The following is a 25208-nucleotide window of genomic DNA, read 5'->3' as shown; positions in this document are numbered from 1 at the left end:
GAAAATCTGAAATACTGAGTTTGCTTACTACAACAAACAGCTATGGTCAAAGAAAATTTTAAAGTAGACAATATCAAAACGCAACTTAAATACTTAATCTGGACTGGCAGTGAATAGTGTGAGTTCGAGTATTTCTACATAAAACTCTCATAAAGAAAATGCGGACCGGGTTTTCCTTTACACATATCACAACTACCTTTCCTTTACACATACTAACCAGTGCCTATCCAGATTATGTATCTTCTTACAACTTGTACTTACATTACACTTAGTACTTATCACTAATCAAATAGAGAAATGGACAAAATTTTTGCCAGGGCATTTATTATATTTCATACCTATCTACTTGTAAAAGAATTAAATCTACACGTTCATAATCGAATGAACTATCGTAAATCTATTCGATAACTTTAAAACTTGAATTGCGCATCCCTCGCAAGAAAGAATGAGAAAAAAAATAAATGAACTCCGTCTCCAGTGCGCTTCACTTGTATTTTTTTCTAATTTTACTGTCATTAGGCCGATAATTTAATGCATATTTTGTATGCAACAGTTATTTTGACTTCATATCGTGCGTTATTATGCTCAAACTTATTACAGGGAGTGCTCTAAGTGCTTCTATTAACTAAAATCAATAACAATCAGTGACCAACAAAGGTACGCTTGTGTTTGCTTTTGCTAAGCATATAACCTGTGTTTTGTGCTAGCGTCCGGTTGGCGTCTGTCACAGTTTGCGAAGATCTGTGTGTCGATTGATAATTATTTGGAATATTCGTGTGGAAATGTGTCTTAAAGAATTAATAGTTTGCGTATTACATAGAGGCGTTTCTTTTTAGTTACCGAGATGAATTATGAAGCTGACAGAGCCATGAATCAGAAGCGGTTGCGAATGGAGGGCGAGCCGGGCCATGGAGTTGTGCAAGGGAATGGTTTACCGCTCAATTATATTGGTGAGTTTTTGAAGTGATAGTGGCGATAAATGGCGGGAATAACGTGCGAGGAGTGCGCACTCGCGAGTGATTTGATAAGCGCCGCTCGCGCGCTGAGAATGGTGAGATCATGAAACGACAGTATCGCACATATTTTGCAAGAAAATGCGTGAAAGGCCTGTTTCGATCACTTCACTAATTGCAAACATACTTGAAAGTTTTCATTAGCCAAATTTATGGAAGCCTCAGCCGATTTTTCATACAAATATTGTGAATATCACAATTTCCTCATTGTTATTGTTGTCATATTTAATTATGTTTTGTTCATTATTTTTAAAACTTTTAAAAAGTTTTAGTTATACAATAATAATTTTTTCACTGGCCACCAGACTCATATTTAAATGTCAATTTTTAAACTTCAATCCTTCTATGGAGATCCAATGAAATTAAATGTGCCAGTTTGGCAAATCACAGTTGACATACCTAACTATAAAATGTTAATTTATTCCTGTATTTAATCTTTTTATTACATAAGATTGTGTAACAATGAATTAAATAAGTTTACTTTTAGCTTGTACTATGAACTTGGAACATGTGGAGTCAGGATACATAGTCTTGGCAGCTGACACACATCAATAGCCTTCGAAGAAGGTTGATGTTACATGATGCCAGTTTTAAAATCACAGCGAAATCTTCAAAGTTTCATATCTTTGCGTAGATGGAGGGAGAGAATATGATTGAGAAGAAATTTTACATAATTGTAATTTTTTTTAATCTGGCTACTATATTGATCAAATTTATTCACCATATCAATAGAGTAAATGACAAGGTCAGAGAATTTCAAATGATATGTATGCTCTTGATAAAATGGATATATTTAAGATCTTTGTCATAATTGTATTATGTCATTGTTTGTTTACCTAAATAAAAGAAAAAGAATGGATCATTATTATACATACATTTAAAGTTAGAAAGTCAATTTTATTTTTTTTTTAAATAAACTCAACCATCAAATACTAAAACTTTATTAAGATGTCATCAGCATAAAAACCATATTTAAGGTAGATGTCAAACAAACATAGCTTTTTTCACTATTACTCAATTGTGACATCACTTTAGAGTAGTAAAGTAGAGTTTAAAATTGTGTGAATTTATTTTTGTCATATCTTTGAAAGTACTTGTATTGTCACTATCACATAATTTTTTCACTGGTGTTTCAAATAATATAAAATTTAAAGCATGCTTCATGCTAAAGTATGTTTTGTCTCTTTCTGTTAATGTCAAATATTGTAAAGTGTGATTGTGACAAAAAAATAAGCTTAGAGTGCATTAACTTTTTTATATGAATAAGAGGTCTATTAATTTTGTCATAATTATGTATCCATCAATTGTTTCTGTGAAAGAAATTATTTCAAAAATAAATTCTCAGTGTTGTGAATTCAAAAATACCCTACCTGAACAGGTTATGGTCTCAATTGTTTTTATTGAGACTAAATTGCACAAAAAACAATGTGTAAAAGTATTAAAGTACTTCATGCAAATAGCATTACCTACCAGTCAAACTTAGCATCACACGGAGTATGCAAAAAAAAACACTTACAAAAAAATAAGTCTTAATTGTGTGTGTTATTGCTAACACTGGTTTCACATATTAATCAAGTTGCTTAAAGGCATCTGACATGACTTCTATGACTACTTACCTATATAAAAAAAGCATAAATATGTCTAATTTTATATGTATTTGTGCGTTTAATACCTGTCGTTTAATAAATAAAATAGGCTTAATTGATGTCAATGTTTCAGACAATGGCCACCAGATTCCCTACCAGCCGTACGCGGGGGCGTACAACACGCACTACCCGCCGCCGGACGCGTTCGCGGCGTACGGCCCGCCGCCGCCCGGAGGCTACGCCCCGCAGAACCTGTCGTACGCGCCGCCCGCGCACCAGAACTACCCCCACCACCAGAGCTTCCAGCAGCCGCAGCAGCTGCACATGCCGCAGACCCATATGGGGAAATACTGTGAGTATTCATGTATTGACGACCTCGGTGGCGCAGTGGTAAAGTTCTTGCCACTGAACCGAGAGGTCCCGGGTTCGATCCCCGGTTGGGTCCCGTAACACAAGTCTCTCAACTTATTTTGGGGCTAGCTCTGTATGATTTGTCCTAATATATTTATATTTATTTAATTAGTGGGCCGTCTCCTCTTCGCTCGTCTAATATCATAAGGAAAGTAAAACCATAAGCCTCTATGTTACTCCTGAACGTTTCGTCTATCTCTGTGCCATTTTTTAATAAAATCGGTCTCCAACAGTTTTGAGTTTATTCATTACAACTTAATAATATTCGTGCAAATGATCTGAAAACTAGGTATGCCGACGTTCGTGCGAAGTGAAGACGAAAAAGTAGGAAAGCGGACCCTGGGCTCCGACGCTCAATGGCTGAGAACCGGACAACGCTCAGATGAGAGAGTTTTTATCGATATCGCTTGTTATAAAATTATTTTATTGACAAAACACGCGGGTATACTAACTAATAATGCGAAAGTAAGTTTGTTTGTTACCTCTTTCAAATTCAAAATTCTTTATTCAATTAAGGATGATATACATCATTTATTGACGTCAAAAAATTACTTAAACTAAGTCTACTGCCGACTTCCAAAGCGCAGGTGAAGAAGAAGTGGTGCAACAAACTTCACCGCAGCCTTCTCTTCACGGTCTACTCGACCAATCTGCTTGAAATTTTGCATAAATATAGTTTGAAATATGGATAAATAAAGACATATATACCTACCCATCTTGGAAAAATAACTGTTCCCGTGGGAAATTTTCGCGGACAAAAGCTAGTACAAAATTAATGACATAATTAATGGATTGCAATTTCAATGGCCGCAGTCCAAGGCTACGCGGACGTGGCCGTGCACAAGCCGGCGTGGAGCGGGCAGACGCACCTGCTGCCCCCTCTGGATCCGCAGAAGCTGGACGTGAAGCAGCTCAAGCCGGAGATCAAGCTGGAGCCCACTGACTCGCAGAAGAGGCCTCATCCGGACCCTGATATCATGGTGAGAGGAAATTTTGAGGCTGTTTTGTCACGCGTATTTAAACCGGGAACTAAGAGGATTTTAATGACACTGTTTAAATTAGTTTCTTTCAGTATTCCGTTCCGAAATGCCCGTAGGTAGTTTGTAGCTGTAAAAATCTGAAAAAGCGCCTGTGAACGTCTAATTTCTGAATAAATGATTTGATTTGACTTTCCATGGAAATGCTATGGATCTTGATATGAAAATACTTCCAAGTGTTCTCGTTAGAATCGCCTTGACCGCCCAAGTATTCTTAGATGATGTTAAAAAAATGTCATTATTTGAAGAGAAAAAACATTTTTTTCTACATTACACTACAATTCGGATTTAAAATGAAATGCCTAATCATAAGGATTTCGAAAAGACATATCATGCTTTCAAAACCCTAATCTTAATTTTCGACCTTTCATCCTATGTTAATCTAATTCGTCAACCTATACCCAACTTTAACCATGGTCGGTATATGATAGTGTCGTATAAACATGTTTGTAAATGACGAATCTAGCCAAATATATAACGTGTTGTGGGCACCAGGGCGGGGACCTGGATCAGCCGAAGATCAAGATAAAGACGGACATCTTCAAGCCCGACGACCTCGCGCACCGCCCTCACCAGACCGACAACACCATCGGTAAACATTCACATTCACAAATTGTTGAAAAAACAAAAATTTCACACAAAGTTATTTGCACAAAAAAATACATTTTTAACACAAGCCTTTATTTTCATCAGAGAAAGAAAGAAAGCATTTACTTACGAACTAGCGCCCCGTCCCGGCTTCGCTCGGGTAACAAGTGTATTTTTTAGACAAATTAAAAAAATATCTAACTTTCAATATTAATTTCGCTACAACCTTTGAACGGCGGAACCGATTTTCATGAAACATGGCTAAGAACACTCGGGATAAATCTATCTATGACACAAAAAAAATCTAAACGAAAATCTGTTCATCCGTTTCGGAGCTACGATGACACAGACAGATACACAGATAGACACGTTAAACTTATAACACCCCTGTATAACAAATCCAATTAAATGATAATTATCTTTCAGAACCACCGAAAGACCTTCACAAATCAGCTGATCAAATCAATAAAGGTAAAGCTTTTTTGTTTTTTATATTTCAGACTAATGGCCAGCCCCGGCTTCGCACAAGTGCAATATATACATATTGCATATTGTTATGTCCATATAAACCTTCCTTTTGAATCAGTCTATCTATTAAAAAAAACTTGCATCGAAATCTGTTGCGTTGTTTTAAATATCTAAGTATACATAGGGACAGACAGCGGGAAGCTACTTTAGTTTTGTACTGTGTAGTGATATGTACAAAAGAGTTTGAGAGATAAGCTTCCGCCCTGTTTATAGTTCTATCCTATTTATCACTACTCCACTTGGATGTCATACTAGGCGATTAAAGGACACGTAGCCTTGTTAACTGATGGGCTACAATAACATCCCCAAAGAGGGTCGACGTCGGGCAAGTGGCTGGATGTTAAATAAAGTTTAATGAGTTGAATGGTTTTTATTTTTCTAAATTTTTGACAAGGCTTCAGTGCACTTTGTGTGATTATGTCAGCCTCATGGGGGATCTCTAATACAAACTTATCTAGCTTTCATAATGCTTGTCCACAAGATATAAATGGATTTAGCCACCTGTGATAAGAGTTAAATGGTTGTTGAAATAAATTTCAAAAGTTCAAATATGTATGTAAAATTCGCTTCGCTACGTTCTTGAGATATGGAATCTTGACAGACGGACAAGTGATCCTACTCGTATAAGGATTACATTTTTACAACTTTTTGAGTAGTGGATACCTCAAAAATGAAAATTTCGAATTATTCACTAGAGCAGTTTGCAATTTAGAGTTATATTGTAGTTTGCCGATTATTGTTTATTTATTATAAGACTAGATGTTGCCCTGGGCTTCGCTCCCGTGGGAATTACGAGATAAAATATAGCCTATGGCAATCTTGGATAATGTACCTTGGTGAAAGAATTTTTGAAATCGATTCTGTAGTTTCGATTGGAGATTACCCACCTCAAACATACAAACTCACCAACGCTTACCTCTTTATAATAATAGTATAGATTTAAATTTTTATATCATTTTTACACAGATGACGGCGGTCAATCCGGCGAAGGAAAACCGGGAGATAAACCTGCAGGTATTTGACAATTGAAGATTTTATATTTTTGATAAGAACTAAGGCCCGCGGCTACGACTGCTTGTTAGGGAATATATATCTATAAAAAATTGAAATCCTTTTTATGTTAAAATGTTTTTGGTCCATATCTCACTACATAAACGTAATAGTGATATGTCACAATATGTTATTAGAAACATTGTGGAACGATGATGAATAAAATTGAAATTAAACTCCATTAAGTCATTGGTTCTGGTCGTTGCTACTGTTAAATAAAGCCACGTATACACTAGGGAACATTTGACGCGTAACATATCGTTCTTTCCTTTTCATTACAATTTGCATGAGTGAGAACGACTATGTGCTATTTCACTCGAGTCAATGGTAATGAGTGACATAGATTATATGTTGCACGTCAAATGTTACATAGAATATTCGTAGCTTAAAATGAATTTTCTAATTGGATTTAGAAAATTTCCAATTTCGACCACCGAGTCAAATATTACAATACTTCTAACTTTTGCGACGTATTTGAACAGAAGCCAGTAAGCCGGAGGGTTCCTCGGAGGCGGCGGGGATCGCTCCCATTTCTACGGAACCCAAACCAGCTGGAGACAAGCCGTAAGTTTATATCTTAATACTCCAACACCAGTTTTATCAATTAGCAACATAATAAAAAACCGCATCCAAATCGGTTCACCTGTTGATAAGCTACGGTGCCATGTACATTACTACTACACTTTTATAAGTTACACCGATGTACCTGCGTAGAAATCTTTTTTTGCATTTGCGCCAATCACCGCAGCCTTTTCTCCAAGGACGTCAATTAACAAATATAGAGGTCTTATACATATATTAAAAATTAGGAGGACGAATTTACATCATTGTTATTATTAAGAAATGCTACGCTATGCAGTAGCATAGCGAATCAAACGCGGCCAAAATATATTAAGTATAATATATTTTGGCCTCATTTAATTCGTGCGCCCGCGCTCATAACTTATTATTGTCAATATCTCGGGTTCTAAGCAATATATGGCGATAAAACCTATACACGATTTTAAAGTGAGACCATCCGCTATACAACTGAGAAAACCGCATTCAATTATATTCAGTAGTTTTTGCGTATGCGCGAACAAATATACAGAGACACAAATGAAAAAAAATAATTGTTTTGGCACCTATACGAGATTTTAAAGTGAGACCATCCGCTATACAACTGAGAAAACCGCATCCAATTCTATCCAGTAGTTTATGCGTGACGCGCGAACAAATATACAGAGACAAAAATAAAAAAAAGGTTTTAGCTTCTATTAGTTCACACATATTTATTTTTCTATAATATCTCCTATGTACAGACATATAGCCCATTTACAGTTTTATTCTTCTTCTTCTTGACCTTACCCCACTCACAGGTCGGCACAGTATGTGAGTTCCTTCCATTTTGTTCTGTCTTTTGCCATATCCATTGATACTCCTTTTTTGTTCATACTATCCTTGACACTCCATCCATTTCTTCTTAGGTCTTCCTCTATTCCTGGAACCCTTTACTTCCATCTTTAATGCCCTTTGAGTGACGTGATTTTCATCTCTTCTTAAAATATGCCCGTACCAGCCTGACCTATAACTATGTAATTTCTCATTAACTGGTGCTACTTTCATACTTCCTCTTACATTTACAGTTTTATTATATGTATATTATGTATGTATAGATGATGTAAATATATAGTTTTCCGTTTTCACAGTGCGGAAGAAAGGAAACCATTTAGCAGTCCGGAGCTGAACAAGTCTGTGTCCACCCCGAGCAAAGCGACCACACCCAGCTCAGAGGTGAGTGTAAAATAGTTTTATTATTTCATATATACAGAACACAGAGATAGATTGGATGATCTGTATATGTAAATAAATAAATATATTAGGACAAATCATACAGATTCAGCTAGCCCTAAAGTAAGTTTGAGACTTGTGTTATGGGATACTAACTCAACGATACTATATTTTATAACAAATAATATATAGATAAACATCCAAGATTCGGGCTAATCAGAAAAAGATCATTTTTCATCGTGACCCGACCGGGGGTCGAACCCGGGACCTCTCGGTTCAGAGGCAAGCAGTTTACCACTGCGCCACCGAGATCGTTGAATATGTAATACTAGATTCTGCCCGGGGCTTCGCTCCCCTGAGAATTTTGAGATAAAATATAGCCTATTGCAATCTTGGATTACCTTTCTAACAGAGTGAAAGAATTTTTGAAATCGGTTCGGTACTTTCGGAAATTACCCGCCTCAAACATACGAACTCACAATACTTACCTCTTTATAAAAATAGTATAGACTAGCCCGGGGCTTCGCTTCCGTGGGAGTTTTGAGATAAAATATAGTGAAAGAATTTTTGTAATCGGTCCGATAGTTTCGGAGATTACCCGCCTCAAACATACAAAATCATCAATACCTCTTTATAAAAATAGTATAGATTAGCGACCCAGCTTCGCACGAGAAAATAACTATTCGGATATAGACATAAATGGATTTTAATCCATTGCCTGGTTAGAAAGCTTATAAGCCGACGGACGCGGAAGGCAACTTTGTTTGTGCTATGCAGTGATAGTGTCAAGTATATTCTGCCTTAGATGAGTTTTCGGAAATACTTATATAAAAATATCTATTCTAATCGAATTTATATAGTGTAACACACGAAGTCAATCCCACTAATATTACAAAATATAATAACTGCGGAAGAGTATGTTTGTTACTCGATGACGCAAATCCACTGGACAGATTTCGGTGAAATTTGGTACACAGGCAGAATATAATTTATCCTGAAATATAGCATAAGGTATATTTTATCCTGAATTTCCCAACGGAATATAGCCCCAAAGCAAGTCCAGCGCAGCTAGTCCTTACATATTATAATAGTACTGGACGGGTTTTTTGCTGTTTTCATTAATAGTTTGATTTCTAAGGAAGTTTTAGTTGTATGATTTATTATGGTTTTACCCGAGCTAATCCGGGACGGGCCACTAGTAATGATTAAATTTTGAGTACAATTATGTTTTAGCATTTTAAAATTCAAATAGTACACTTGGTACAATAATATTCATTCTAAAATCACTATGTTCTGTATATTTCATCTAAAAGATGTATTTTAATGTTTCGCTATCCAATGGGCACGGTTCTCTCTTCCGAAATAAACGGACGGGACATTTTTGTGTACTTTTTTTTTCTAGGAACCACCAATGTTTTATCGTTAATGATTATGTGATATTTACAGTCTGTCTTTATAGAAACACACACACACACATTCACAGCGCCCTTGTTTATATTCTACTATTTATACAGTAAAATAATCTACTGTTTACGCAGTAGAATATATAAGGGCGTTGTTTGGTCTTTGCTGGCAACACTGGGTGTTTATCAACCAATCTTGACCATTCCATTTGTTGTTTGTGGTATTGCTATAGTAAAAAAAAAATGTTTTGTTATTAATCTGTTTTGTGCTCTTTATAGATAGACTGTTTATACATGGAAATATTTTGAACATTGCACAAATTTGTACAATATGTTTTGTATGTGTGATACAGCTAAGAAATGTTAACAGTGAATAACATTCAATTTTGATTTTGCTTTACTAGGTGCGATCATGTGATCATACAATTTGTATGGGAGATTAAAAAGACTATTTTTTGACATAGATTTCTTTTGTCATGCGAATTAAGCTGATGTAATTTGTGCATTGTAAAAAATACTCTATTTATTTATGTTTAATAGTTTTTGTTTAGCCTACGTCTCAATAATTCTTAAAGATTTGTTGATTTGTCATATGTTTGAAACTGTCTTTCATTTCAGCTTTTTATATAGAACTTTTTATATTGATGTAACATGAAAAGCTAAAAAAGTGTTACAAAATTATAGCATTCTACTAATATTATAAATGCTAAAGTTTGTGAGGATGTATATGTATATATATATGTTATTCTTTTACGCAAAATTTACTGGACCGATTGTTATGAAATTTGGTACACGGGTAGAATATAACCTGGAATAACACACAGGGTGCTTTTTATTCCGAAATTCCCACGGGAGCTAAGCCCCGGGGCGCAGCTAGTCATAAAAAGCTTGGTGGAGTTTATCTCTTTAGAATTTACCGAAAACTTCCCATCATGCCGATTCTCCAACTATTAGTGAGATAGAACTACCACCTTTCTCAGTTTATTTGGGGTCGAGTCTCCTCATTAGTTTGGTCCAGAGGTCTACTAATAGGCTAATGTCTATTGTATAAATTATTTAACTAACACACTAACATTTTTCTACATTAAACCATGTCACAATTTATTCGATAAAACAAGCGACGCTTCTTTTAGCGTAGCATTCCTGAAGTTAACAACTTGTAATATACGCCTTGTGGTTGTGTGGTTCCGCCTTAGAGATAAGATCACACTATATCATCCTGTGGATGTCGTACGATGCGACTAAGGGACAAATAACCTAGGCTAGGCATTGATAAACACAATTTTCAATAACTTCATCTATCTACCACGCGTGGAATCGTATAGCATCGCGTATTAGCCCGTAAGGCAATGTTGACCTTTCAGCCGAAGAAACGCGGGCGGCCCAAAGGCTCCACCAACAAGCCGAAGCCCCCCGGCACCCCCGCCAAGCCCGCGACGGCCGGGCTGGGGTCCCCGCGCGCGCCCGCGCCGCGCCCGCCCGCGCCCCCCGGCCTCGTGCGCCCCCGCGCCCCCGGCTATCAGTATGCGGTCAGGCCGTTCAGAAAGGACTTTTCCGGCATACAGTTTAGAAGGTAAGGTTTTGATTTTTTTTATTGATAAAGAAGAAAGAAAAAACGCTTATATGCTGAAACATATTAGTACACACAGTACAAATAAAAATAAATGTAATGCTTGAGACATAACGTCCTCCGCTCAGCATATGCCGTGGTGTGAGCCACATGATTTTCATAGTCGTATTCCTCATGGCTGAGGGTCGTGGTCATTACGTGGAATGAAACACACACATCAAGTTTCTTGGCATTATTAATGGAGTGGTTTGCCACTGCCTTCTCCATTTCACAAGTTAATAATAATCAACCAATGTGCAGGTTTCCTCACGATGTTTTCCTTAACCGGAAGCAAGTGGTGGTCGATGAAAACTACTATATATGAATCAGATTAGTATACAAACTCGTGTGGCACGAGTATCATTCGAATCTGGGACCTTCCGATCCACAGGCGGGCGTTTTAACCATTACACCACCACCGCTTCTTGATACATTTATGTAAAAGATAAATTAGAAATTTATCATTTACCTTAAAGCTATCGTACTTAATTTTGATATCGGTCAAGTAGCCAAATGAATTAAAAAAAAAAAAAAAACTACATTTTGATCATCCGATGTTGTCCATTGATCCATTTGAATCATAGGCGATGGAGCGACGACTGCCTTGACTCCTCGCACATACCAAACGAGGTATACTTCGGAGACGTGCCAGTATCAATGGAAGTACTCTTCAACTATTACGACGCGAACGCAGAGAGAGAGAAGCTGGCGACGCAAGCGGCGCACATTGCCGCGCAGAAGGCGGCCGCGGCCAAACTCGCGGCGGCCAAGATGCAAGCCAGGGGGATTATATCTAGTGAGGTGATTATTGGACAAGTCGAGTAAACTTTTAGTACGTAGTAGGTAATTTTTTGTCGCAAAAAATAAAATCTCGACTTTTTTTTTTTCAATGAATGAAATGAATATTTTTCTTATTTAATAATACTGTTCAAAACATAGCTTAAATCAAACGACTTCTTTGTCGAAAGTCTGTCTTCATCTTTCGTTCTTACGAAGAATTTTCGAAAATTTATTTGTATATGGAAGCAGAATGGGGAGGCCTTTGCCCAGCACTGGGACACTTAAACAGGCTATATAAAAAAAATGGTTTGCCATTGCCACACATACCTAGCGAAATGGCTTCTCCATTTCACATGTTAAAATCATCAACTCTAGTTCAGGTTTCCTCACTCCTCGTCACACGATCTATTTATACAAAACATTCATTTGTTTCAAGTGAGTAAACATTTCATTCATTCGTCCATTCACGATGTTTTCACCGGAAGCGAGAAATAAGCTAAGACGAATGTGTTATTTGCACTTCTTGCCCCTTGCACTTTCATTGCACAAAATTTAACACGATTTCAACCATATTACTTACCAGCACGCCACATTTCAGGTGACAACGGTAGACTCTTCATCGGACGAAGACTCTTCGGGCGAATCCGGGAGCGACTCGGAAGATAGCGATGACGTAAGGGTATCCTCCCCTTTTTATACTAACACTGTAGCTTTAGCTGTAGTCTTAATATTAAGTAGTGTACGCTTAAGTGGTTAATATTTCGGAAGGGAGTGTTGCGCCCAATAGACTGTTGTGTATTGTTGTTTTTTTTTTCGTGTTTGTTTTTATGCTTACAGCGCTTTAGCCTGTTGCTGGTCGGGGGTTTTTTCGCTTGTCATCGCACGCTTCAGGATCATAAGCCATATTAAAATCATTTTTTGAGCAATATTTTTGTCATTTCATTGTAACATAATTATCATTTTTACTAACGAGTGTATTAAACTATGGGGTAAAATTCCCTTAGCGGTGTATTTGAGTAAGTTCGACTTATTCGGTTAAGTTTATATAAAATAATAAAAAGCGACAAAAAGATCGGGTGTGTTCATTCTATTATATTATATTCTGAAAGATTTTTGAATAGTCAATTTTTTGGAAAAATAAATTCTGTTCCTAACTTAAATATCTTGCATTGACTTCCAAAGTTCTAAAAAGATAACCTCTTCAAGAAAGTGCATACAAACACGAATGATTTCCTATTTAAATAAATAGTTTAGGCATTATTAAATATATTAAAAAAATAGTGTTGATATCCTTCGGGTGTAGTCTTCAAAAAGATTCTCAACATTTATACTTATAATTATTTCAAAATTGTCACGGTAAATAAATTTAAAAAGTAATGGCTCGTTTAAAATATCTGACAAAACTATTACGCCCCCGAAGCCTTTTAAAGTTTGAATATTAGCAATTTCAAATTATGACACTGGCCACTAAACTACTAACATATTAAACGTAAAAAAATAAATAAAACTTATCTCTGCATGTAGCTTCGCCAGCGTTAATACTTTACCATGATTTTAAGAAACTTGAGTTAATTACAAATAAAAAAAAGTCTAGAATACAAAATACGTCACGTTCCACGAGAAAAGGTACCCGACGGAGTATTACTCTTACAAAGCATCTATAATAATAATAATTTTCACGTAAACGTCAAACGATTTTCCTCCATTATGCACCTTTACTCGAATATGGAAGAGATCCCTTCACGGGATAAGTCCGCCATTGTTTATTTGCCTTCTTGTTGTGCACGTTCTTTTGTCATGTATTGTTGTATAATACAGATAATACAAAAAAAACGTACGTAACAAATTCCCGTGTTGTCCTCAGGACGCCCCCTTAAAACGCGGTCCGGGGCGGCCGAAGGGCTCCAAGAACAGCAGCCCGCGCGCCCCCAGCGCCCCGGGCACCCCCGGCCAGCGCCGCGGGCGCCCCCCGGTGCCCCCCGAGCTGAGGCAGCCGGGCATCACTGATATGAAGAAGTTCTGCAAGGCTGCGGGCATACGGTTCGATTATAAGAAGCTGGTAGAAGGTGAGTCACAGAGATAGTAACAATATAACAGTAGATTCTCTTCACAGTCGTATTCCTCATGGCTGAGGGTCGTGGTCATTACGTGGAATGAAACACACACAACGACTCGCTTGGCATTCTTAATGGAGTGGTTTGCCATTGTATTCTCCATTCCACACATAAGTTAATAATCAACCAGTGTGCAGCAGGTTTCCTCACGATGTTTTCCTTCACCGGAATCAAGTGGTGGTAATACACGAGTCAGATTGGTGTACAAACTCATGTGGCACGAGTAGGATTCGAACCTGGAACCTTTCGATCCACAGGCGGGCGTCTTAATCATTACACCACCACCGCTTGTACAACAGTAGACAGTAGAGCCAATTTACTTGGTCCCTACAATCGTATAACGCCGTTATAATTTTAGAATACCCTCATCCCACTTTATGTGGAGTCAGCACAGCATGTCAGCCTACACTTCTCCCTGTCTTATGCTAACCGAACTGTTACATTTCTCTTAACCATATCCTGCGGAAGGCACTCCATCCATCTCTTCCTCGGCTTTTCTCTAGTTCTATGGAATCCTACTAATATTGTAAATGCTAAAGTTTGTGAGGATGCATGTGTGTATGTTTGTTACTCTTTCACGCAAAATCTACTGGGCCGATTGTTATGACATTTGGTACACGTTTCCAATATAACCTGGAATAACACATAGGGTACTTTTTATCCCACAGCTAGTACTAAAAATGTGGTAAGTAGTTGATAAATCTGTACAAGGATTTCAGCTGAGTCGGGAAGAAGGTCACTTCTATCCCAAAAGCACCGGGAGCGCAACGCAACCAGTATTTTTGAGTATTGTTTTCTCTCCGATCCAAAACGCAAAATCTACTGGGCCGATTGTTATGACATTTGGTACACGTTTACAATATAACCTGGAATAACACATAGGGTACTTTTTCTCCCGAATTTCCCACGGGAGCGAAGCCCCGGGGCGCAGCTAGTCTATAATGTTTTTATCATTTTAAATTTAGATTTTACATACAACATACTAGCAAATTAATGTTGTATCCTATCAAATAACTTCGCAGGCTGTACAAAGAACAAAGAGCGAGTGCAGAAGATGCTCGACCTGCTGGTGGAGGCGGGGCTTGAGGGGAAACCCACGCTAGAGAAGTGCAAGGCGATCAAGCAGGCGAAGATAGACAAGAAGGAGCAGGAGAAGCAGTCCAAGCGCGAGGCCAAGGCTAAACATAAAGAGGAGGAAGGTGAGTCTCTCTATCTCACTCGCTTGACAAAAGAAGTGCAAGCGCAGGCCAACACTGACAAGGAAGAAGGAGAAATATAAAGAAGCCAAATTTACACATAAAGAGGAGGAATGTGAGTCATATTGACACGCGTCAAGGTGATACATAACTGCACACTAGCGCCACCATCACATTTATACCAATTAAAAATCCTCTTTCCAAATTATTCTACATTAGATAAAGGAATCTCCATTACAAACAATGTAATCACTGTCTACTATGAAGATTTTGGTGGCCACCGTTATCTGTTTAGTAGACTGATACTGTGTAATGGAAAACTGTAATACTTACAGCGTAGAATAATTTGGAAAGAGGATAGTTTTCGCTTTCATACGTATTGAAAATGGACTTTCCAAGTTTAAATCTTCGTATTTATCATAATAGGGTATATTACGCAAAGCTCAACGCAGATGGCGCTACTGGTACAACTGGTAAAACATTGCCAATGGAGGCAAAAAGCATCAATTTTCAATATTGTTGCAGATTTACGACCAAAAATATTTTCTACGCAATCGTGGTGCGAGTTTAAAGGAAAAGGGAAAGATTTAATGGATTATCCTGAAAATAATAATATTATTTTAGGTTATCATCTGCATTATTTGGTCAACTGTGGTCATAAACTGATATAAACTTGATTTTGATTGAAGATCTTATCTGTATGAAATCCATATTTTAATAAGTCTTCACGTGTGAAGTGTTCCGAGCCTCTTTTCGACCATTTACTGGCTCGAAAATTTTACAGCATGAGGCGTATTCCATAGTTTTAGAAGTTTTTTTTAACTATGGAAAACTTTTTTTCCCAATATTTCGGCACACGGCATTTCCCAATATGCTACATTGTTGTATAATTTCAAAAACGAATGCTTACAATAAAGTACTCTAAAATAAGCGTTTTAATCGACATAGCAAAAGGCGGCAAAGCTTTTGTGTATCTAACATACAGTGCTTTACTCTGGCGGGATAAATGTGCATTAATACTCCCTACTATCGTAATGATTCTAAATATTATATTATTTTAGTTAGATTATACATATTTTTTATTATTAAATGATTGTACTTGCCCGTGTCAGGCGTAGAATAAATATTACACAAATTGAGCTAGCCGCAAAGTAAGTTCGAGACTTGTGTTATGGGATACTAACTCAACGATACTATATTTTATAACAAATACATATACAAATAAACATCCAAGACCCGGGCCAATCCAGAAAAAGATCATTTTCCATCATGACCCGACCGGGGATCGAACCCGGGACCTCTCGGTTCAGTGGCAAGAACCTTACCACTGCGCCACCGAGGTCGTCAAAAATGAAGGTCGTAGAAGGTTCAATTTTATACAATTTTCTTTCACGATTGTTTGACGTCGTCAAGTGGCCTATTCTCTGGCGTGGTCAGGTGCGGAAGGCGAGGCGGCGCCGACGGCGCGGCGCATGACGCGCGGCGCGACGGGCGTGGCGCCGCGCAAGCACATCGTGATCTCCTCCGACGAGGAGGACGACACGCCCTCCGCCCGTCGCACGCTCTCCAAGCTCAGGTCCAGCGTCAACGACGACTCCGACGAGGACTAGGCGAGTGACACCACGCCCGCTATATACACAGGAAAACCACCCGAAGACCAATTGGGTACATCAAAACGGGCAACTTTTGTTCTTGTCAAAAAGACGATTTGTTGAGTATACTTGTTGGTTACTGGTATCTAGCGTATATGGTACATAGAGACTGACATCTTTTGTTCTACGACTTTTCGTAGTTTTTTTTTGTAATTCGTATAAAAACAAATTCAATCTTATTTGCGATTCTACATACCTTAACTCTATGTAATATCCAAGAAACACGGGACAGTACAGTAGCGTTATGTAGCGGAATCGAACATAAAGTTAACATTTATAGAAACGACATTAAAACTAAAAAGGAAAATTTCTATATTTATTACATTTAGACAAAAGTCGTCGAACAAAAGATGATAGTCTGTATGTGCCTTATGCGCCTTTAGAAGATTATACGTTAGATACCAGTAACCCTGTATATATACTATTATATATAAACTAGCTTTTGCCCGCGGCCTCACCCGCTTCAAGGCAACAGTTATTTTTTCCATGATGTAGTCTATGTAAAATTAATGTCAAACTTTCAAGCTTTTATTAAGCTTATGACAAAAGTATGTCTACGCACATGAGCTGTTAAATACCGAGTATAATTATTTATAATATAACACGGACAAGACTCCTAAAAGTAACTTTTTTTTTATATAACAAACTTATTTTATTTCCAGGTAATCCTCCACTTCTCTGCCTGGTGAACTATGTATGTGGCAAGTTAGGCAGTGAACGGACTAGCGACCCCTAGAAAGTGCTTCGACGGGCCTTTTCCTACTAATATAGGTCTACGGTGAGCACGCGGCATTTTATTGTATACAAATCCGAACGATATTGAAAGAAGTATTGCGTATTTTTTTTTTAATTTCCTGCGTAATTTCTTCTAGGGCAAGCCTAATCGTTATTAGGAGACTAGTGACATGAAAAAATCATAATATACAAATTCGTTCGTCGAAATTTTCACGTGTAAATTTTTAACTGCTGCATTTTTCGTTCAGTCGTGAATTGTGACATTCGTTATATTATGATTTATCGTCAAGTGTTATTGGTCAAGCAGTTTATTAGTGTTGATTCGTCAAATCTTGAAAGATGTACAACTATTCAAACAACATTTAATTATGAAGAAGAGAATTTTATTTCAACCAAACCAGAGCGGTTAAAAAACGCTTGACCAATGTGATTTTTACTTATTTGAGCGCTCGATGGTCTCTATAAATTATGCAAGACTATAATATGAAATTCAATCAACCGATAGCCTCCTCGTTATCGAGATATTGTTAAAACAGTTTGCAGGCAATTGAAATGTTTTTTTACTTGACGATTTGCTACCAACATCAAATTTTGTCGTAAAATCAATGCGTGCTTGACGTTTACACGTGAAATTGTTGACGAACGAAACTATTTTAACGTCACAAATTATTGTAATTAATATTACGCGGAACGCTACACCAGATGGCGATATCGTGAAGCTATCGGCGATACTGGAACCCACACTGCTCAGAACATTTTGATTTAAGCTACATATGTTGTTATCTCTTTCATTTGATGTATATTCTCCCTCTTGTACGTTGAAAGTTATAGCTAAACTACCTATCATTACGAGTATATTGTATTTTTATCTTAAACTAACCCGCTCAAACTCAATCTATTCTTGTAATTCTCCAATAGGTTGCATATTACTCACAGCGATAAGGTCTCCTTTTGCGCATATAACTTTTCAAGATTGTAACTCTAACTTTATTTTTATTATGTGCAATAAATATCTCCATACATAAGAAATTCAGGTCGGGTCACAGATGAAAAAGGTAGCAATATGTACCTTACATCAATAATATTCGTAGGGCTGGCTCCTGTATTTATTATCTACAGCTTCATGGGCGACACGAATGATGACATTACGCTTTTGAATGACATACGTCATTGTCACTGTCAAAAGCGCTGTTTACATCTTATTTCTGTTGCTGCACTCTGTATCATATTAATGTTCCCTATTTCTTAATAACTTATGCCTTTGTCAAACAGACAAAGGGCGATAGTGAAAATCAAAAGAGGTTAGACGACCTCCGTCGCGTAGTGGTCACCACGCTCGCTATCTGGAGGTTCTGGGTTTGATCGCAGCGCGGGCAAAAATTTGGACTTGTTTTTTTCTAACAGAAATCAGTTCGCTTATACTTTTAGCTTCGTTGTCTATTTGACAAAATCATATGAGGTTGGAGATTTAAAAAAATTTGGCATTCAAAATGATATAAAATTTGATAACCAGTCAAAATTGAATATTATTTGGTGACAGAAAATGTCCGTATTTTAAACACTATAATGGGATAAGCTAAAGTATGTCCCTTGACGCAAATTCAACAGTGTTGATTAACACAAAAATACTTTTATAAGTATTTACTTGAAGTACATATTTATGAAGATGGCATTTACAAAATATAGGTAGCTCGTACATTTATTATTTTATATCATAGAAGTCTTACTAATGCAGCTGATGAAGGCATAAGCTAAATCAATTTATTTTCAATTGATATGTGTTAGAAATAAACAATTTGCTTTAATATTTAATAGCAGCGTTTTTTTTTTTAAATCGATGCCGGGAATATTCCCGTCTAGTATATCGATATAACTGCCTACAATAAAGTGTACAAGCGTGCGTAGCCTTAACAATATTTTAATGCTGATTTGAAATGTGCGCGAAAGACAATATTGCGTTGGTGTTTCGAAATTATGTAGCTATATAGGGCTGCGACAATAGATATACCTATATTTTATTCCCAAAAAGTTATAATACTAATAAAAAATCTGTGAATAAGACTTTTTGATTAAAATATGTTGTCTGACTACCGTTTGTGACAGCCCTAAGTGTAGACCTTTGGATTTATAAATAGTAGATAGAATTGTATCGTAGAAGTAGAGAGGTCAAAGAACGCTATGGTAAATTGAAATTGTACCCTTGAAATTAATTATGCATGATTTAATTTGTATGGTTTTAATCGCGTGACACTTTTTTCTTTCATATTTTGACTTCTGTTAATTTTAATGTCGGATAGTCTGAATTTATATTCTGACTTGGTTCGGTGTTAAAATTACAATAAAAAATGCAATGTTGTTGCAAAACAATGCACAAACACTGTCAAGTGGCAGTTTTATGATCTCTTCCATTGTTATTCTATAATTATTCGAATTTTGAACAGTTCAAAAATACTGGCAGTTAGTGGCGCATCGTGTTCTGTTGAATTTTGAACCTTAATTATAAGTATGATAAAGTCGCAGGGACTGGAGTGATATAAGGAATGATTTTTTAATTGAGTGAATGGATTCGTTTGAATCTAGAACGAAGTGTAGGACTAAAATCCCTCGCCTATGTAAGGTAGTGATAGAACGTCGCTTGTTGTAATCGGCACTTATAATTGTTCATTTGTGCCTATAATACAATATAAATGTAAACTAATCTATGTGTGTGAGTTCATATATCTATATAATTTTCATTTATTTACATGTAATAGGTGAATAGTTTTGAGTGGAGTCAAATTTTATACTCTAGTTTTTAATGAAAATATAATAAATTGGTAACACCAACAATTTAACATTAGGTATTTTAGGTCGTGTATATATTGAGGAAAAAAATACATAAACATTATGTTTCCTACTTTATTTTTGTACAGAATTATATTCGAACGTTTCTGCTTTGTATATAGCGATTAAAGATGGCGTTAAAATTGCAATGTGAAGCGAATTGGCTGTAGATCGTCTTTATTTATTGGTTCTAAATCGTATATTTAAGATTTTATTTACAACCTTTTTAGATTCAGAATATCAACTAATAAAAATTAGAAAAATAAAGTTACGTTTTTAATATTTTAAAAATTGGCTTGCAATACTTTCTAACTAAAAAATATTATTAAAACAACTATTAAGTGTCAAACAAGCATTTATTACAAATATAAATTACCACAACGACTTAAGTTTCCCTAAATGTTGAAAACAACGTTTTTGATAAACTGTTTTTATAACGATGTGTTTAGCGGTTAAACTCCTCATATTTGGACATCATAAAGTATAATCATCACTTTTGAGTTAGTATTTTTATTCAAATATAATATCAACCTAATATCATTTTTTTTTGTTTTTTAATACACACAATACATAATTCTTGCATCCAATAATAATTAATGGATGATGAATCTCAATTAAAAACAAAATAACTTGAAGGCACGTTTGAACAGTAACACCGACTTAGTGCGAGCATTCGATAAGGGTTTTCAATGATTTCTAAAAGTTATGTTAGACGCCTTTAGTTGGCGGTTTGAACAAAATCTGACACTAGTGTTAGCAATTAGCTCACTCGAAATGAAAAGTTTTCCGCCACCAGATTGCAATAGCCCAATTGCGCTAATGACTTCAGCTGCATCGCAATGGAACCTCTTAGATTCTGGCATTTTTTTCCCCGTTTCTCTTCGAAACTTGACAACGATAACGTTGGTTAACGGTTCAGTTACGATCCGAGAATCTGTTAAAATATTTTTGCGACGCCGGAATGTTGAAAAAATAACGGAGCGATCAAGGTTGAGCTATGATTCGAAAATTATTAGCGCGATTGGGGAGTTGGACCTGACATCTGTCAGTTAGTACGCAGTAATTTGATTTTGACAAGTGACCAACCAATCACAGCGTAGCATTGTGGCGTGTTTTACATATAGTAAACTGGTTTGTCGGTGCAAGTAAACGCGATCGAAAATGAAAACTCGCACTATACATATCGCAAAAACCAATAATATATTACCTAACCCTGTTAATAAGAAAAGTTAAAACATACTTTAAGCTAAAGTATGAACATACGTACCTTATGTTTTGTCTCTGTCAATGGCAAATATAAAGTGCGTTATAGTGACAAAACTTATATTAGCAACTTTTATATGACTAACGGGGTAAATAGATTTCCATTAAAAATTTCGTATTCCACAATCTCATTCTCTCTCTATCATTGCGTGGAATGACACAACTTTCTTGGCAATACCAATGTTTGCTATTGCTATTGCAAACATTGGCATTGCCTAGAAAGTTGTGTCAATATTAGAAGCCTTCTACATGTTACTTGCGAGTGTATGTTGAAATATAATTTATAATGAAACGGAGGCGAATAAAGCAGCGAGCCTAATTATATTTTAAAATTATTGCCGAAAGAGAATCCCTATTTCATTTTCACGAAATTCTTGTTAAAAATGAAATTTGAAATCTATCTTAATTAAGTAACTGTATTGGTAAAATTAATGCTCATTTTTACTTAATATGAAAAGGGTTTCGAAGGTTCTAGATTGTCATAATAGGCTTCATGGGCATGGTTTTTGTGTATCTCGACAAGATTTGATTGCGACAAGGCAAAATTATTGAGTCACGTGCGTGTTTATGTATTGTATGATAGGAAAATGCGAAATCACAATATCATTTTTTATATTATTGAAAATTGTACATATTAGTTGTAGCGTTAGACCTAAGTTTATTATCATTTAAGAAATAATAGATATTTGTATTTGTAAGATATGTTTAGATGTGTTTGTTTTACCATAAAGAAACATTATTATTCGACCAATTTAACAAGGCCGGCTAGAATTTTTATTATTCCCTTCAAGAATATAGCGGCCTTGTGGCCTTTTTGAAATGGTCGAGTTGTAGTCAACTATATACTAAATATTGTAATAATTAGCTTAAGAATAATGCTTTTCACCGACATACCTTATACTTTATTTATAAACGTCAGCATATTATTACCTTGCCAATAAATGGGGCATAAATTGAATTTATTTTTTTATTTTTAATCTAGATTGCGCAGTAGCGGGTGTGTAGAATTATTAGGAATGTCTTGGCGTAGACTGTCATTTTCGCAAAATGACACCTTAAAAAATTTTCGTCACTTTCGCATTTTCACAATGTCTGACTTTGGCAAAAAGTTAGCAAAAAAAGACATTTTAAGAAAATTTTTAAATTAACTTTTGCGAAAATGATATTTTGAGAAAGTGACATTTTGCCAATGTGACGTTCTGGGTCAAGAAAAAAATAGGAATTTGTACCCAAACTTCACTGATCTATAAGCAATAAGCAGGTTACTCTGATAGTTTTAATATTCAACACGAGTGTTGGGATATCTTGTTCCAATAGTATTTTCAAATTGATCGTATTAACATAAAAGCGGGTAAAACCAATTCAGCCGATTTACATCACACCGCTCGCGACTAGCAAAACTTTGTTCGTTGAAATATGAGCTTTAGGAGCGTCTTCTGTAGACATAATTTACTTTGACAACATATTAGCGGTCAGGTCGCTGTGTGCCTCCTAAGATAATAAGACTCCTAAGAAAAATAGCGCATTTCTAACACACCTCTCACCCGGCAAGATGAAGTTCATTGCATAGTGAGCTTTAAAGCGTCCTCTGTAGACATACTTTACATTGACAACAGAAGAGCTGAGAGCGAGCAGTTCGCTAATTTGTTGTCAATGTAATGTATGTCTACAGTGGACGCTTTAGAGCTTAATTTTTAATGAACGTCATCTTGCCGGTTGAGAGCGATGTAGTTGAAGTGTTGCTGATGTAAAATATGCCTAAAGAGAACGCTCTAAAGCTCACTTTTCAATGAAAATCACTTTGCAAAAACGGTGGTGCATTAATCTGTTCTAATTGTTATAGCTGTTTTGCCCAGATATGTATGAGGAAAACGCGTACTACGGGATAACTTTATTTATAAAATACATTAATCCTATTGGTATGACCTCATTTAACTCATACATGCAGACAGGCAACCTCTAAAAAGACTTGAAAAGACATGATCACGGGAATAATAAAAGGCATCATCAATTTATAGAAACTGGTCAAAATTAATCCACTACTGTTAGTCGTAAAGTCCAAAAGTATAACATAAGGGCCTAAACGTAATGTGTGATTAAACTATTGGCGCCTCAATATTAAAAGTCTACACGTCAGGGACGTGGCTGGAAAATTCCGACAAGGGCACGGACGTAAATCGAAACATACTTTAACCTAAAGTTTGTTTTAAGACATTAATTGTTGCTATATGGGCAATGCCTGATTTAAATGATTTTTATATATATTTTGAGACTCGTGTTACAAATGATTTTTATTCTCATATATGTAATGTAACATTACATATATGGAAATAAAAATTGTAATGACAATCATTTATTTCACGAGTCTAAAAATATATCGACGACCTCGGTGGCGCAGTGGTAAAATTCTTGCCACTGAACCGAGAGGTCCCGGGTTCGATCCCCGGTCGGGTCATGATGGAAAATTATCTTTTTCTGATTGGCTCGGGTCTTGGATGTTTATCTATATATGTATTTGTTATAAAATATAGTATCGTTGTTTTAGTATCCCATAACACAAGTCTCGAACTTACTTTGGGGCTAGCTCAATCTGTGTGATTTGTCCTAATATATTTATTTATTTATCATTACATTTTTAGAGTCGTCCAGTCACGTCCCTGAAATGGCTGTGATGTGGGGATGGATCTTCCGTTTTAAGGCTAGCAATAATAGGTGTGATTTAAAGCTTATTTGGTTGTTAAATAATAAAAAAAGATCAGTTTCATTTAGGGAACGCACTTTATTTACATATTATATTGTTCTATTGGTAAAGGTAATTTTGTGGTAATTTTTACTAAGATATAATTCTGTAATCTCTTACTCAAACACTTTTCAGATCTACAACTAAAAATACATACAACAATGACCATAACATGCCTTTGCCCGTGGAACGTCACATATGTTTTAAACTCAAATTTCATGTGTTAGAGCGCGGTCTCACTATTCCTTACAATACAGTTGACGGAGCACGGTGCGTTGGAGTACTGAGGCCGCGCTCATATTATGCATAGTTTTCCGAAACCTGCTTTTAATTGTATTACGAGTAATTGGATGAAAATTGGTGTACGATGTATATAGGTAGTGATTGTGACAAAATGGCGGCTGTAATAACGTAATGGTGACCGCGCTGTAACTTTGCATTAACATTTTTTGTAAAAATTTATTATTTTTTCAGACGTAGAATGCCATATTGTGATTAGTTTAGCTACACGAAGTATTTTTCAAATAAAAATATCTATGTATACATGATTTTGGACTGTTTCATTTCTGTGGTAACCGAAACTGTTTCTGTGTTTGTGTCCATCGGAGCCGCGGTACAAGCTTAGCATAATTATTGATTATATTCCATGTATCACAAAAACAAAATATTTTGCAAATAGAACGGTCGACTCGACGAAGTGGTGTAGGCCGTTGAGTTTATGTTTTATTTTCAATAAATAAATAATATAAATTCGAGACTATTTCTGTCTAAATAATATTCTTACTAGATAATCTAATGATAAAATTCGCGACTTTTTCCTTTTCAATGTATATTTATTTAATTTTCTGTCTAACGAATTTTTAAGCTGTGAAATCATGACTTTTACCTAGTAGGTACGCCACATTTTGTG

At 36.1% G+C, this 25208-nt stretch overlaps 1 protein-coding gene across 3 annotated transcripts; it reads left to right on the top strand.

The window, feature by feature from the left end:
* Window positions 1-456: 456 nt before the first annotated feature.
* Window positions 457-24846, top strand: LOC128679091 (HIRA-interacting protein 3-like). Of its 3 annotated transcripts, none has more exons than XR_008405718.1 (16): window positions 457-657; window positions 837-950; window positions 2733-2951; window positions 3824-3990; window positions 4543-4639; window positions 5062-5106; window positions 6130-6177; window positions 6696-6777; window positions 7902-7986; window positions 10751-10959; window positions 11580-11796; window positions 12374-12454; window positions 13640-13841; window positions 14912-15088; window positions 16523-16750; window positions 17400-24846. XR_008405718.1 is itself a non-coding variant. In XM_053761083.1 (16 exons), exons 2-15 carry the CDS (start codon window positions 845-847, stop codon window positions 16693-16695), a joined length of 1902 nt encoding a protein of 633 aa, XP_053617058.1. In that variant the 5' UTR covers window positions 457-657; window positions 837-844; the 3' UTR covers window positions 17400-24846. The 3 variants fall into 3 exon arrangements, 2 of the variants coding, with proteins under 2 accessions (XP_053617058.1, XP_053617057.1); XM_053761083.1 differs by having other exon boundaries at window positions 12374-12448; window positions 16523-16695; XM_053761082.1 differs by having other exon boundaries at window positions 16523-16695.
* Window positions 24847-25208: the final 362 nt, after the last annotated feature.

This window comes from Plodia interpunctella, chromosome 21, assembly GCF_027563975.2.
Source record: "Plodia interpunctella isolate USDA-ARS_2022_Savannah chromosome 21, ilPloInte3.2, whole genome shotgun sequence".
Taxonomy (NCBI): Eukaryota; Metazoa; Arthropoda; class Insecta; order Lepidoptera; family Pyralidae; genus Plodia; species Plodia interpunctella.
This window is presented reverse-complemented; position numbering and strand designations above follow the sequence as displayed.

Excerpts from the sequence above, each read along its gene's own strand:
- LOC128679091 (XM_053761082.1), top strand. The coding sequence starts at position 845 with ATGAATTATGAAGCTGACAGAGCCATGAATCAGAAGCGGTTGCGAATG. Across the intron at positions 951-2,732 it reads TTTACCGCTCAATTATATTG|ACAATGGCCACCAGATTCCC; the intron begins GTGAGTTTTTGA and ends TCAATGTTTCAG. Across the intron at positions 5,107-6,129 it reads AGCTGATCAAATCAATAAAG|ATGACGGCGGTCAATCCGGC; the intron begins GTAAAGCTTTTT and ends ATTTTTACACAG.